This window comes from Merops nubicus, unplaced genomic scaffold, assembly GCF_000691845.1.
Source record: "Merops nubicus isolate BGI_N331 unplaced genomic scaffold, ASM69184v1 scaffold10269, whole genome shotgun sequence".
Classification (NCBI taxonomy): Eukaryota; Metazoa; Chordata; class Aves; order Coraciiformes; family Meropidae; genus Merops; species Merops nubicus.
This window is the reverse complement of record NW_008628991.1, coordinates 1-14,453: the sequence shown is the minus strand read 5'-3', so window position 1 is coordinate 14,453 and position 14,453 is coordinate 1. Positions and strand designations below refer to the sequence as shown.

The window sequence follows — 14,453 nt, the reverse complement described above, 5'->3', positions numbered from 1 at the left end:
CTGATACATCAAAGAATCTTTTTTTTTTTTTCTGTAGCAGCATAATGAGAACTTACATGCAGCTAATTATTTCCCCTAGTTCCCACCTCATTTTGGGAGACAGCACCTCCCAGGGCACAGTTTCTCCCACTCTGTGCGTGACCCATGTCCTTTGTACTCAAAACATGACCTTGTCCCTGGCTGAATGCAATAATTAGTTTGAATGCAAGCAACATATGAAGCAATCCAAGTATTTCTGCAGAGCTGGCCTGCCAATATTGTTTTATCAAGCCACCCATCTTCCTGTCACCCTCAGTGATTTCTGTTTTCTTCTTGGCAGCTACTAAAGGCACGGAACAGTGCTGAGCTAAAGGCAGGAGATCAGGAATCCCAATGAGAAAAACCCCCACTTGTAAGCAATACCAACATATAATCATATTTTGTTTGGTTAGTTGGTTTGTAATTTATTAATAATTTTAAACTAGAAGAAAGTCTTACTGAAGTCTATATAAATCAACCATCTTTATCAATCAGACTTCCAAATTTAGAAAAAGAACAGTATCAAGTTTACTTGGCAAGAACAACCCGGGAAATAAGGATACTTATGGCAATTCAAATTAACTTTGATCTACCTTTTCCTCTGAGATTCAGGTTAGTTTTAGACAAGGGCTCGAGGGGTTCTATATATATAACCATGATGAGTAGCATTTAGATAGATTACTGCCCTTTAAATTTTATGTATAGAGCTATTTATCTGCCTGTCATTATTTTTGTCTGAAACTGGCAGGTTAGAGTTTATAAATACCCAGTCAGCCTGCTTATTCCCTTTTCTCACTGGTGAAACTAAAAATTGCTTTTAAGACCGAGAAAAATAGAAATGTTTGCTCCTAAAAATGACCTTGAAAAGCAAATATCAGTGTTTTGAAGACTATGAAGTGAAAATTAAGAGCTACTGATTTTAAATTGACTTCTTTCACAAATTCCATTTTCTCTGGAATTTGCTGTTCTATTAAAGTCTCTGAACATGGAAAAAATAATGTCAGAGTAGAGCCTACACTTAAGGAAATCATCTCTTCTCACACCACTTTGAGAAAAGCAAATTGCTCTTTCTCATTTCTGTGCCCGACAAGAGAAGACCTGCCAAATAAGATTAATCTACTGGTTAATTCTAGAGTATTTCTGGCAATACCCAGTGACTTTTATAAAAATAAAATGGATCAACAGATTGGAGATAAAAATTTCGGCTAGGCAGTAAAGCGTCCTATTCACTCATATTCTTGGGGAAAATCAAAAGAAATGGCTGTCACTTCTTCAAGGATGATTGTGGGAAGAGACTGGTCATGCCTACAATGAATCTTCTCAAGTAAGGGGTGTTGTCCCCTTCACCTCCATTCCTGCACCCACAGGGATGCTCTGTGGGCAGGCAGGCAGGAAGCGGCGCACGCCAGCCTTCCTGAGCGTGTCCTGCGGCGTGAGCACCACTGGGTCCCTATGAGCTTCAGAAAGCACTACCCGTGCCCTCCAGGGCTGAACTGTCGGGGGTTGCTTATAGAAGGGTGAATCTGATATGAAAGGAGACTCAGGCAGGGCAGACACACCTACAGAAATCAGTATTTGGAAGGAAGAGTTCATTGTAACTGAAGTGGAAACACCCTACCTATGCAGTAATACTCTGTGTCACAACTCTCTTCCAACACTCATATTTATCCCAAGCCATTTTCCCACCTGCCTAAGCGTTCTGGATGTTTTTTTGTCTGTATCCTGTGCTCATATACTTTCTGCAGAGTATTTTACTTTGGACTTGCATTTTTCTAAAGCCCTGAGCACCAGCAATGACCCCTTCTTCTTTAACTTTAACTTCAACTTCCATACTGCCTCCTCCCAGAAGACTGGACCAAAGGCTCATCTCAACAGAAGACAGTCACTACATTCACTTAACTACAGAAGGTCTTCACACAGCCTGGTGTTTTACACTGCAGCTATACTGAGAAGGGCAATATACCTCTGCAAACCTGGGAAATAAGGATACTTATGGCAATTCACATTAACTTTGATCTCCCTTTTCCTCTGAGATTCGAGTTAGTTTTAGACAAGGGCTCCAGGGGCTCTGTATACCAAGTGCTGAGGCCAGTTTATTTCTCAAGTGAGATCTGTTATCACAGGGATTTCCAAGCAAGACCAGGAAGCAGGGGTGCTCTGCCACTGAAAAGCTGCAGGTGCCTAAAATTTTTGGCATTTAGAAACAGTGTAATATACAGCTGGATAAGTAAGGAAATCCTTGCTATCCAGCTCTTGACAGTCAGCGCCTCTGGGGGAAGGCAGATAGATTTGGAGCAGCTTAGGAGTGGAGAGCAGAGGAACAGTTCCACTGTCACACGATAGTGGCAAAGCCAGAGAGAGAGAAATACGCGGTCACTGTGTGGAAACCAAATGGCAACAAAAGCAAGGGGCCAAAGCAACAAAGAGAGACATGATCATAACTCCACAAGAGGGACAGATCCTGAGGCCCTGCCTCAGGTGAGCTTCCGGTGGGAGTCTGCCTACATCTAGATGGAGTAAAACCGCCTACAGATTTGGCCCAGTGTAAGATACCGACGCGGAGGCTTGCACCGACGGGCACAGGGAAGGTGACTCTTGCTGATACCTCCACGGTCTCTCCTCTCCAGTAATAATTGGAAAACGTTTGTGGCTCGATGGCACGCGTTCAGTGAGGCCGCCCTGCACTTCCTACCCCGAGGCTGCAGGGCGCGCGAGCAAGTCTCTGAGATGAGCCCTGGCATCCACCTCTTTCACACATCACACGTTCACCATCTGCGTTCCCATCTTCAGCCACGCTGCCGCCCCTGGCCCAGGCTGCTGGGAGATTTAGAAAGGCAGACGTTTTCAGTCTCTGTGGGGTCTGGTTGCAGGGGCTTTGGAAGTTACAGTACCTTAGGCCAGTGTTGTCTGGGATTCAATATTGCATTAAGTGGTGACACATTGTGGGCAGGTGGGATCTATTATTGCATTACGGAGGCTGCTGCTTCCCTGAACAGGCTATGTTTTGTGTGTGAAGCGGGCCCACACCTGCTGGAGCTGGGACCTGGAAATGCGGAGGACGGAAGGCATGAGTCTGTGGTTTCCTGCCGTGAGGGGCATGTGCCTGCGGTGGGGCATGCGCACGGGGCTGCTCTCCGCCGAACGGCTGCGCTGTATGAAAGTGCCACCAACGTGAGGGTAGTGTTCTGTCTCCAGGGTTGAGGAGGAGAAAACGGAGGATGCCAGTCTTCTCAGGGGGCTGTACCTCGGAAGGGAGTGCTGAGAAGGCCTGTCCTCCTCCAACTGAAAAAGACCAAGAAGAGTGGAGGAAAAGGTGTCAGGCACAGACTTGACTCGCCCCTCGTTTGTGATGCGCATGCTGTGGACATCTTCGCCGGCGGATGAAAAATGCTTCTGCTCTACACGGGGCTTACCTACTGCTCTGCCTCTACAAGCTCCCGGGGGTCCTAGGGGCACCGTGGGAACCTGACATCAAAGGGGGCCTGCCATGCTCTCCCCAGCCACACACAGACAGGAGCCGCACCAGCAGTACCAGGCTCCGCTACACCAGTCCCCTCCTCTGGCTCTTCAGGCCGCACGCCTCACCTCTCTGTTCCTCTGTTCCACTCATCTTGACATGTCATTAGGTCAAGATGTCACACCTCTTGCATCTAGGTAACAGTCAAGCTCTGAGCACACTTGGAAACCACATGTGAGAGAAAAGATGAAACACCTGGTGCTAAAATTATGCTATGTATTGAAAAGTGAGGGGTCGTCAGGGGCTCTTTCCATGAGTCTTATTAAAACGTGCGCCAGGGATTTGCAAAGGCAACTTTGGGGGCTGTTAGTGGACTTCCTTTTTCTTACACTCACACTGCTGGCCTCCCGATACACTTTCACACTGAATATCTGCAGGGGGAGTGTTAATGCTTTCAGGTTTTGGTAAGCAGAGGACAGGCAGCAGCTGGAAAGGCAGGCAGAGTAAAATTATCCTTTCAGTGAGGAATTCAAAACACAGAGCCACAGGAGGATATGAGGAGAAGATGCACTCTCAGGTCCCTTTTCTGCTTCTGGGATCCTGGGGTGCCCAGGAGAGGGAAGAAAATATACTCACAGAGGGCAGCTTGTGTCAGGATGAGATTGCAGTCCCTACCTTCTTTCTACACACCGAATGGAAAAGAGAGGCATTATGGGAATGACTTCAGATTCCTCATCCTGAAAATGCTAAGCCCTTCCTCCCCTTCCTACCTCTGCTATGAAACTAGCACTTTCACAGGGGTCAGCGACCTCAATTTCCAAAACCTTTCTTCCTGGAATTACATTTTTCCTTACGAATCCATTCCTTTCCTTGTGTGGTGTGTCTTTTCAGGAAGCCTCTGCAGGTTTCAAAATGTAATTGGGAAATGTGAAAAGGCAATATTGATTATTTTCTTAAGCCAACACTGCTCTCCTTACCTTACTAGAGATGTTGCCCTTGCAAATGATATAACAGCTGAACTTCATCCACTCTCATTTCTTCCCTGTCACCTTCAATATCTTTGCAGTGCTTTGAGGCAGGTAGCTTATCTTCATAAGTGTCTGAAAACCACTCAGCTTGTGGTGGACATTAAATGTGAAAAGCAATTATTCATAAACCTAAATATACTGGGTGTCACTGCATAGATCAGGCTCTGGGATAATACTAATGAAATGCTGTCATACAGGGTATTTGAGAGAGGCAAAGAAATTCTAAACGGCAGCTCTGATTTCTCATAAAGACAACCATCTATTCTTTGTGTAGCTAGTGCAGAAATTCAGTTTTGAGGGTTCTGTTTCTAGGCTGCACAACTAAGTATACTAGAATTCTTATTTACTTTCTGCTCCGTGTTTGGCCTAGCATAGTTTATGATTTCCAGTGTATATTTTCCTCCTCTACACCACAGGACCAAGGACCTTGCCCAGGCCACGATGGGGCAAATCGCATCGCCCCACCAGCAAGCACCCTGAGGTACTGCTGCCTCCTGGCTGAAGCTGAGGTTACAGACATGCCACTTTTCTTCCCTGATGCTCTAAAGCTTAAATGACACAGTCAGTGCTGAGATGCTACCTCCTTTTATCCCTTTGCCCTTGGCAGCAGTCAGCCTGGACTGCCCTCCATCAGGCCTACTCTGCTCTGTTTGGAGAGGAGCAGTATGACACTTGTCATGTAAAGTCCCAGAAAAATGTGATATTGACAGAGGTCAATATATTTTAAAGACAGAAAGTATAATTAGGCATTTCTACAGAGCTTAATGGTTTGATTGTTATTATGAGCACATGTGAGCATGACTTCTCTTATGTTTTGCTGATTGTGTATTTCTAACACATGGATGGACAGGTACCCTGAGTGTGAAGAACATAAGGGACAGAGGCCAGGTCTACACAGATCCTTCTCCATCAGCTTGCAAGCTGTTCTCATGTGGAGGGAAGTTGAAGGAGCTGAACATCAAAGAATCACATCATCGTTGCTGGAGCGTGTCCAGAGAAGGGTAACAAAGCTGGCGAGGGGTCTAGAGCACGAGCCTTAAGAAGAGTGGCTGAGGGAGCTGGGGTTGTGCAGCCTGGAGAAAAGGAGGCTGAGGGCAGACCTTACTGCTCTCTGCAAATACCTGAAAGGAGGTTGTAGTGAGGTGGGAGTTCTCCCCTGGCACCTTCTCCCAGGTACCAAATGATAGGACAAAAGGAAACTGCCTCAAGTTGGGCCAGGGGAGGATTAGACTGTATACTAGGAAAAAATTTTTGACAGAAAGGGTTGTAAAGCACAGGAATAAGTTGCCCAGGGAAGTGGTGGAGTCACCATTGCAGGAGGTATTTAAACAACGTATAGCTGTGGTGCTGATGGACATGGTTCAGTGGTGACCTAGCAGTGCTTAGTTAACGGCTGGACCTGATGATCTCAAAGGCCTCTTCCAACCCACACGGTTCTATTCTGTGATTCTGTCAACAGGCACCAAAAGCAGCTCAACAGAAATTACCCCGAGGAGGGGCAATGAGAGTCTGTCCCTGCTTCTGCAAATGCCTATTTCTCACCACTGACAAATGGTCCTTCAGGTCACCCCACAGCAGCCCACAGCCGATGCTGCAGAACGGAAACCAAGACCCATAGCACATTTTCATACCTCATTTTTCCTGCTGCCTTCTTCCCCCAGACTAACTCTTCTGCCCTAGGTTATAAACCCTGCTGTGTTTTGCTTCTACCTGTTGCTTGGTTATTTTAGCTCAGCTTTTCCTCCTTCTGCCTCAGAGCCAGTGAAGTTGTAGTTTCTGTCCTCTCCTGCTGCCTATAGGCACTGTGGGAGTGACAAGGCTTTCCCTCATCATTGCTCCAGGGTCTGGGGCCACAGAGGCCACCAGGCCCAAACCAGAACCCAGCTGAGCCCTGCTCAGCTTTCAGTCCTCAGTGCAAATGAAACAGAGCTCCTCCAGGTAACAGACCCAGGGCTCTACACCACATGAACCAGAGAGGCAGTACAGATCACCCAAAATACCAGAGCCCCTGTCCTTGTTGTGAGGCAGGCCTCTCCTCTACCCATTTCCAATGAATAACCATCACCAACTCAAACCAATGGAGGAGGAGAAGGGCGTCCTGTGGTTGCTGATGTGGTTATCCCCTGACCAGCTGTGCTGCTCCCAGGGGTACCAGGCAACATCACAACTATAGCATCCCTCAGATGAGGCAATGATGAAGTTCAAGGAATGTGGGGGCACCTGTGGGCTAAGCAGCAGAACAGAGGAGTTTTTTTGGCTCAGTGAGGGTCTCAGCACATTTTTTTATGAAAGGAAGCCAGTGATTATAAGTTGGACTCCCAGGTAAAGCTGTCCCAGGCAGCCTGTGCAATGTGCTTCTGACTGCTCCTATCTTACTCACAGTATTACCAACACAGGTCTTCACCTTGAGTGTCCTTGTGTGATCTCTCGGCAAAGACAGCAGTGGTGGAGTATGGCTGTTAAGAGCTTGAAAGCTCCACAGCTGCTGCCCTCTCAGGGTCAAGACATGGACAACTTTGAGTAAGTCCACTTGTGGCACTCTCCTGGCTGCGGAAGGTTGGCTGTGGGAGAAAAGAAGCCTAATACAGCACCAAGGGAGATTCTTTTATGAGTGATTTTAACTACACAGCTAAGTTGGTGAGGAAACACACCAGTGCCTCTTCACATTGGGACCTTAACTCTTGGCTCTAGGAGATGGGACTGTAAGAGACGGTGTCAACAAAATGCTCTCTGAACTCTGAAGAATATATCCAAGAATAGGTAAGGAAGAGTTAATATCTCTCACGAGTGCTTCACTTTTCTTATGGTTTTCAGATGCAGTATCATTTGGGCAGGCATGTTTAAGGCAGGCGAGTCTCAAAACATTCTGTACAATGTCAACTGCACTAGCAGCAAGGGAGATTCAGAGTCAAGAAATGCCTCTAAGCACAGACCAACAGTCAGAAGTAATCACTAAAACTGATAAACATATGAACATTTGTTTTTCTTTCCAGGGCAGAAGGCAGCAGTAAGTTGCCATCTCTGTCAAGTGTCAGTGAATTTCCTCAGCATATTTAAGAACTCGACAGATTTTTTTAATTATATTGCTAGGTGTGACTATAAATTATTTCCAACAACAGCAATCCTATGTCAGGATTAACATGTAAACAGAAGTCAATGTTCAATCTTTTTTTCCACTAATTTTTGGCTATTTCTATAGTTTTACCTGCATGTGAGTGCATAAAAATAAGCAGAGATTTATTAGTCCATTTAAAAGCTCTGTTAAACAGCTTGCTGGGTGCTCAGTGCTGCACTAAAGTGTGCACAGACAGAAGGGCTTTAGCAGGACACAGTTTCAAGACAGACCTGGTCTCTCCCTGCACCAGGGCTTCCCATGAGGTCTATGCTCCACTGCAGCTGTCTTCTTGTCAGCTGAGACTGGGAGATATCTAATACAGGAGAATATTTGGGTCAGAAATTCCCCCAGGCTATTCAGAGCCTCCTCTGAATTGACTTTCCCCACAGCAGCATCTGTTCATACTGTGCTCGCTCTCACACCCACACAGTTTCATGAGGACACCACCATCCCTCACACTTGCACGAGAATATCTTTCTTCCAATAGATTCATGTATTTGAACAAACATCTGAGCTCTAAATGAGGCTAACCCGGGGAATTACAGGCTGGTCAGCCTGGAAAGGGCATGAAGCAAATTGTTGTGGAAGCCATTTCCAAACATAGGAAGGAGAAGAAGGTGGCAGAGCAGTCAGCATAGATAGATGAAGGGGAAATCATATCTGATGAGCCTGATAGCTTTCTGTGAGGTTGTTTATCTTGATTTTAGTAAGGTTTTTGACACTGTCTCCCATAACGTCTTCATAGACAAAGTAATTGAAGATGGGCCAGATAATTAAGTAGACAGTGAGTTTGACTGAAAACTGGCTGAGCTGCTGGGCTCAAAGTATTGTGCTTAGGGGAACAAAAGTCCAGCTGGAGACCTGTCACTAGGGGTGTAGCCAGGGGCTGATACTGGAGCCACTACTGTTCAACAACTTCATTAATGACCTGGATGATGGGACAGTGTACCCTCAGCAGGTTCACAGATGACACAAAACTGGGAGGAGTGGCTGACACATCAGAGGATTGTGCTGATATTCAAAGGTTCTGATATTTACCAGATATATGCTGGTGAACTGGGCAAAAAGAGATTTTAAGAAGTTCCACAAAGGGAAGTGCAAAGTCAGACACGTGTGGAGGAACAGTACACACTGGGGGCCAAACGTCTGGAAAGCATAACAGAGAAGTAGCTGGAGGACACTAGACTGAACACAAGCCAGTGAGGTGCCTTTGGGGCAAAAAGGGCCACCAGCCTCCTGGGCTGGGTTAGGAAGAGTGCTGCCAGCAGGCTGAGGGAGGTGCTCCTTCCCCTCTACTCAGCACTGGCGAGGGCACATCTGGAGTGCTGTGTCCAGTTCTGGGCTGCCCAGTACAATAGAGGCATGGACATACTGGAGACAGTCCAGCGAAGGGTCACAAAGGTGATGAAGGAACTGGAGCACCTCGCATTTGAGGAAAGGCTGAGAGTGGTGGGACTGCTTAGTCTGGACAAAAGAAGGCTCAGGGGGGCTCTTTTCAACATTTATAAGCACCTGATGGGAAGATGTAGATCAAGAATCTTCTTAGTGGTACCCAGTGAAAGGACAAAAGAGATGGGCAGAAACTGAAGTACAGGAAATTCTATTTAAACATAAGAAAAGTTTGGTTTTTTTTCTTTTTTTTTTTTACCATAAGGGTGATTGAACACTGTAACAGGTTGCCCAGAAATGTTGTGGAGTCTCCATCCTCAGAGATATTCAGACTGGATATTGTCCTGAGCAACCTGCTCTAGTTGATCCATCTTGGAGCTGTCATCCATGGTAGTTCTGTATTTAGCAACATTTTTACCTCTCTTAAAGGCTCAGGTCATATTCAAAGGTACAAAAGATTTACACACAATCTAATCACAGTTTCAGTCATACCCAGAGCTACAAGCCTGAGCTACAGGAAACATCTGTTATTGCTAGTGTGGCCTTCAGTATTTTCCTTAGTTAAGTCCTTGGCCAACTTCTTATTAGTGTCCCAACTAATTGCCCCTCCATCTCTGCTGTACCTAAAGAGAGCAGGCTTCTGCTTTCCTTTAGGCCCCAAGCCATTTTTCCTTTGACAGTCAGCAGCTGGTTTTGTGACAGCAAAAAGAGAAATATGAATATTACTGCAAAGCTGTGTATACAGAGGCAACTGAAGGATCCAGACATCAAAGGAAACACAACTAAATTCCAGCCAGCCAAAGTATGTACAAAGCTAGGCCAAGGAGTAACTAGAGGGTATTTCAGATCATAGGAGCAAAAAAATGCACAAGTCTACTGAAGAACCAAAGCTGTCTAATATATTAGCAGTGATCATCCACAATTCCATTAATTTACCTTTTCTGTCTGCTTTTTGAGTTACTGTGCAGTGATAAATAGCCTTCATATTGCATCATACCCAACACCCCCAGTCATCTTATATATCAGTATTATATGCTATGTCCAAGAAGGCACCTCCAGCCTTCTTCCACTACCCTAAATGTGTCAGTGAGGTGTCCCTGCTGGTTCTTACAGCTGGTTCTTACCAGCTGGCTCTTGCCATGTTCATCACATCTTGCACATCTCAGCTCACTGTGTGCAGACAGAACAAATTCAGTCACAGACCCTTCCAACGCTGCTGAGCTTGCCTATGCAATCTCTAGATATGTGAGGCATTCTATATATTGGCTTCATACAGCAAACACCTCCACCTAGGAACCTTGCAACTGGATGCAGACTCCATGAGAAGCATGTACTGCTACTATTCCATGCTCAGCAGGATAGTCTCCTAGTGCCTGCTGTCAGCGTTCCCTCTCCTTCCTGTAAATGCTGCAGCCTCATACACCTTAGCAAGGAACACCTTGCCTGGCAGGCAAGGATTTGGATTGATTCTTTTTATACAGGCTCTTGTATCATTCATGTTTTGCTGACAAAACTAACAGTCCTTTTTTTCTTGTACCTCTCTGGCACCCAGAGAAGAGAAGAATCTAGGCAAGGCCTGAATGGAAGGATGTGCTTTTAACATGCTCCAGTCCAGTGAACACTCTCTTAGAGAATTAGCTGAAGAGGGGGTGGGAGATGAAGTTACCATCTTCCAGAGGGGAGTAAGCAGACTGCATGAATGCCTGCTGTAGGAGGGCATCACCATGTACATGACTGTAACTCGCCTGCTCTTTGCTGCACTTAGCATCCTGCCTGCGTGAGAGATCTTCATTAACATGCAAATACAAAAAGCCCTCAGGAGAAAAAATTTCTCATGTCTTGCACCAAACACTCTGAGACAGCCTTCTGTGGAATGGCTGAGAAATGAAGATTAGATATGACAGAAGAGCTCTGGATGTAATGGTTTCTCAGGTAATCTGATAAATTATCTCCCACTAAAACCTGAACTTCTTTGTATCTTCCGAGGACTACAGTAAAAAAGCAAAACCAAAAGAAAAAAGCTCTCTACAACTATGTGGAAAAGATGCAGTAAGTAAAGAACATTTTTGTGAGTAAATATTCTGCAACAACGATGGCAGTCACTGAAGTAAGGTTGAGGGGATGTGCGTGCTGATTACTCTGATCTTTTTCTTAGGTATTTAGAAAAAAGTTTAATTTCAGGGAGTTATTTTATGATTTGCATTGCTGCAGGCCTGCCCAGTGCTAATGTGTGATGAGATTAGAGGGCATTCTCTTGCCATACACTGCTGTTGCTGCTGAGAAACTATCTGGAGAAGATTGGCTAGTGATACCTTCATACAACTAAGTGGTTATTAACAAAATACCATGGGAGAGCAACAACAGAACTAATTAAAGATACCCACAATCACAACTGTGTTCTTCTCTTGTCCCTGGACCAGAATGGCTGAAAGATCTTGATAACAGTGTCCTTAGTAGGGGACAACGTTACTAGCTATAGGGAGCACTTCTAAGGTGTTCACAACATTTGCAAGCGCTGTCAGGAAGTTTCACAAGAGCATCCATGCTTGGAATCACAGACATCTCCAGCACAGCTGAGGTTTCCCAAGATGCTATGCTTAGGCCAAAAGATACCGACCCAGGGATCTTACCTGTCTCTGAGGACCAGTGGGTTCAGACTCTCGTCTCCTTTGTCGGATAGCTGGTGCTGAATGTAGGGGGGAATGGGCTGGACTTCCTGTCTGCTGTTCATGTTTACTGTCAGATACTGTTTGAGAAGGTCCTTCATGTCTGTGGGAACTGTCCTCCTCAGTCACAGGCTGCATGCCCCGACTTCGCCCATCATGCGTCTTTGGCCTGACTGCAGCATCTGCCCCCAAGCGCCTTCGCTCCTCACCCTCTTCAATAGGTCTTAGTTCCTCAGGCTCCTCATCCGTGGTTCCAGAGGTGCTCGGCTCAGCACCTGGGTGGAAGTCCTTCAGCTCTGTCTCCTTATCAATGATGACCCACTCCTTGCTGTCAAAGTCCTCCTCCTCGGCGAGGGGCACGGAGCGGAAGGCGTTGCTGAGGGCTTCGTGCTCCACTGAGGCAGACACATCCATCCTGCCGCTGGCCTGCCGGTCAGCCTGGCCGGTGTCAATGGACAGCATCTGGGCTGGCTGGGAGGAGCACACCAGCCGTGACGGAGAGCCAGGTAAGTCCATCCGAGACCTAAAGACAGAACACGAAGCCGTTACAAATACACCAGGTTTGTGGTCAAAGTGAGGGATCATAAGAGCTGAGAGAAAACCTGCACAGTCCATCTCACTCATTTCTTGCTTCCGAATGACAGGCTTAAACAAAAGTATTTCTTTGGAACCTACAATGGCATAAAGATGTTCCCCTCAAAGTGCTTCAGCATGACAGCCAGTTCAGCATCTCTCTTCCTTGTAGATGACATGACGCTAAAGAGTTTCCCCCAACAAACCCAATATACTTTTTTCCTTTGGTAAATTCTACTGGTTTGTGAAACAAACAAACAATCAAACCAGCCAACCACTCCTAAATCTACCATCTGACTTAACTGTGTCTCTGCTGGGCTTCTGTAACCTCTGGAGCTGGACTGTGCCATCTCTGTGGTGGCCACTGAGGCCTCTAAGGCACCCACACAAATTCTTCAAAGACAACAAGAATCTTTGATTCCATTGTGCATAGATGACACTAAATACTTTGGAGGAGCAGGGAGGAGACATGGCAAGCAACCCTTTACAAAGCGTAGAATAATGTTCAGTGGCTCTCAGTCTAAATAGCAGCAGCTTCTGCAGCCATGCAGAAATAACTTTTAAAGAGGCCCTGGAAGCTCCTCGTGCCCCAGTGGTCCTGTCAGCATCTCAGCTAGAAAAGCCCGTGTCAGCCTTGCTGCTCCACAGTGTTCATGTAGCCTACACCTGCTGTTTGGTTTGCTTCTCTGTCACAAAGGCTAGCAGCTTGCTGCACAAAGCCAGAGCATCTGCTGCCCCAAAAAAGACAGCTGCAGCATGTTTTACAAAAAGATCTCAATAAGGACAATACAGGAGCCTTGCAGACTCTTCTGGGAAAAGCCTTCCACGTGTGAGAAAACATGAGGGGAAGCAGAGAAGTGACTGACCACTGGGTGAGGGCTGGTGAGTAAAACTGAGCTTCTTTAGCACAGTGGAAAGTCAGAGTCGAGATGGAAAGAATTAAAAGCAAAAATGATTTTTTTTTTAATGAAGAAAGGGGAATTGGAGGTGAACCAAAAGCTGATTTAAAGAAAAATGTGAGTAAAACCAAAGATCTCAGCAAAAGCCATCTGAGGAATCTGAGAACAGGCTGTATTTGTTAAAGTCTTTAAAAAAAATATTATTGTGAATAGGGAACACAAAGCATGCAAGGTAAGAATGACAAATGGCCTGTACTGTGTGTGAAGAACTGGATTTTAAAGAGCTGTTGATAAAAAAATAAAAGAAAGTCTGCAGTTAGCTGATGTCTCCATCCACTCCCGAGCAGAGGAGACTTCTGGAGTGGAAGAATTTACTCCAGAAAGGCAGAAGAATTTCCCAGTGCTGGGAGTCAGTTTGTGTTGTGAAAAGACAAAAACATCCTATTTCAAAGTCTTTCTTCTGAGCGAGAATAATAATAAGTAGCAAGACTCCAGATTTGTTATTCAAACTCTAAATTAAGAGCAACACAAACAATCTTTCCTGAATTACAGAGAAATATTACAGCTTTCCCCAGACACCCAGAATAAAACGGTACCTAGCAAACTGGGGGTAGTGCTAGTGGTTTATACTCGTTCTAGTTCTTTTTGATTCTTCTTCATTTCCAGCTACCATCTCCTTGTGACTGTTCCTCTTAGGTCAAGTCCATCAGATTTTCTCTGAGAAGACCTGTCTCTCCCCTATCTCTTTTAGAGGAGCCGTTTCACCACAACATTCTGTAATCACAATCCATACACTGAGTTCCAATGGGAGGAGGAAGAGAGAGTAACAAAGGATGTGAATGGGGTTACCAGCACTAAGGGCTTATGTCTTGTAACACATTCTCCTGCACACAATCCCTTAAAAAGCTTCTTTTCATTAGCTTGTTGGTTTTTGTTTTGTTCTGTTTTTTTTTGTTTTTTTTTTTTTTTTTTTTTTTTTAATTCTTTGGTGTGGATCTGAGATCTATTACCCTTGAAATCAGGGTGCAATGTGTACTTTTGACATGCAAACAAGTGCAATGCTGTATGCTGAAAAATGAATAGTGTTATTACTGTTATAAGAAAATAATGAAACCCACCAGAGCAGGACCTGCCAGCTAGCTCCCCGAGTGCATGCATCCCTGTATGTACACTAACAAGATCCTTCTTCCCTCCCACCTCAGGCCAGGCGAAAGCTTTGTGACTATTTACATTATCTCTGATCTCATGCTTTGCCTCCACCCTGACAAACGTTCCTCCTACCATCTCATAGAATCATAGAATCATTTA

General features: G+C 45.5%; 1 protein-coding gene across 1 annotated transcript in view; it reads right to left on the bottom strand.

Annotated features, from left to right (window-relative positions):
* LOC103779230 (tau-tubulin kinase 1-like) overlaps window positions 1-12,425 on the bottom strand; it is a 29,232-nt gene extending 16,807 nt beyond the window's left edge. Inside the window, exons 1-3 of the mRNA XM_008946854.1 lie at window positions 12,349-12,425; window positions 11,638-12,196; window positions 3,263-3,286 (exon numbers count right to left, since the gene is read on the bottom strand). Coding sequence (XP_008945102.1) covers window positions 3,263-3,286; window positions 11,638-12,196; window positions 12,349-12,425 — 660 coding nt within the window. The remainder of the gene's footprint in view (window positions 1-3,262; window positions 3,287-11,637; window positions 12,197-12,348) is intronic.
* Window positions 12,426-14,453: the final 2,028 nt, after the last annotated feature.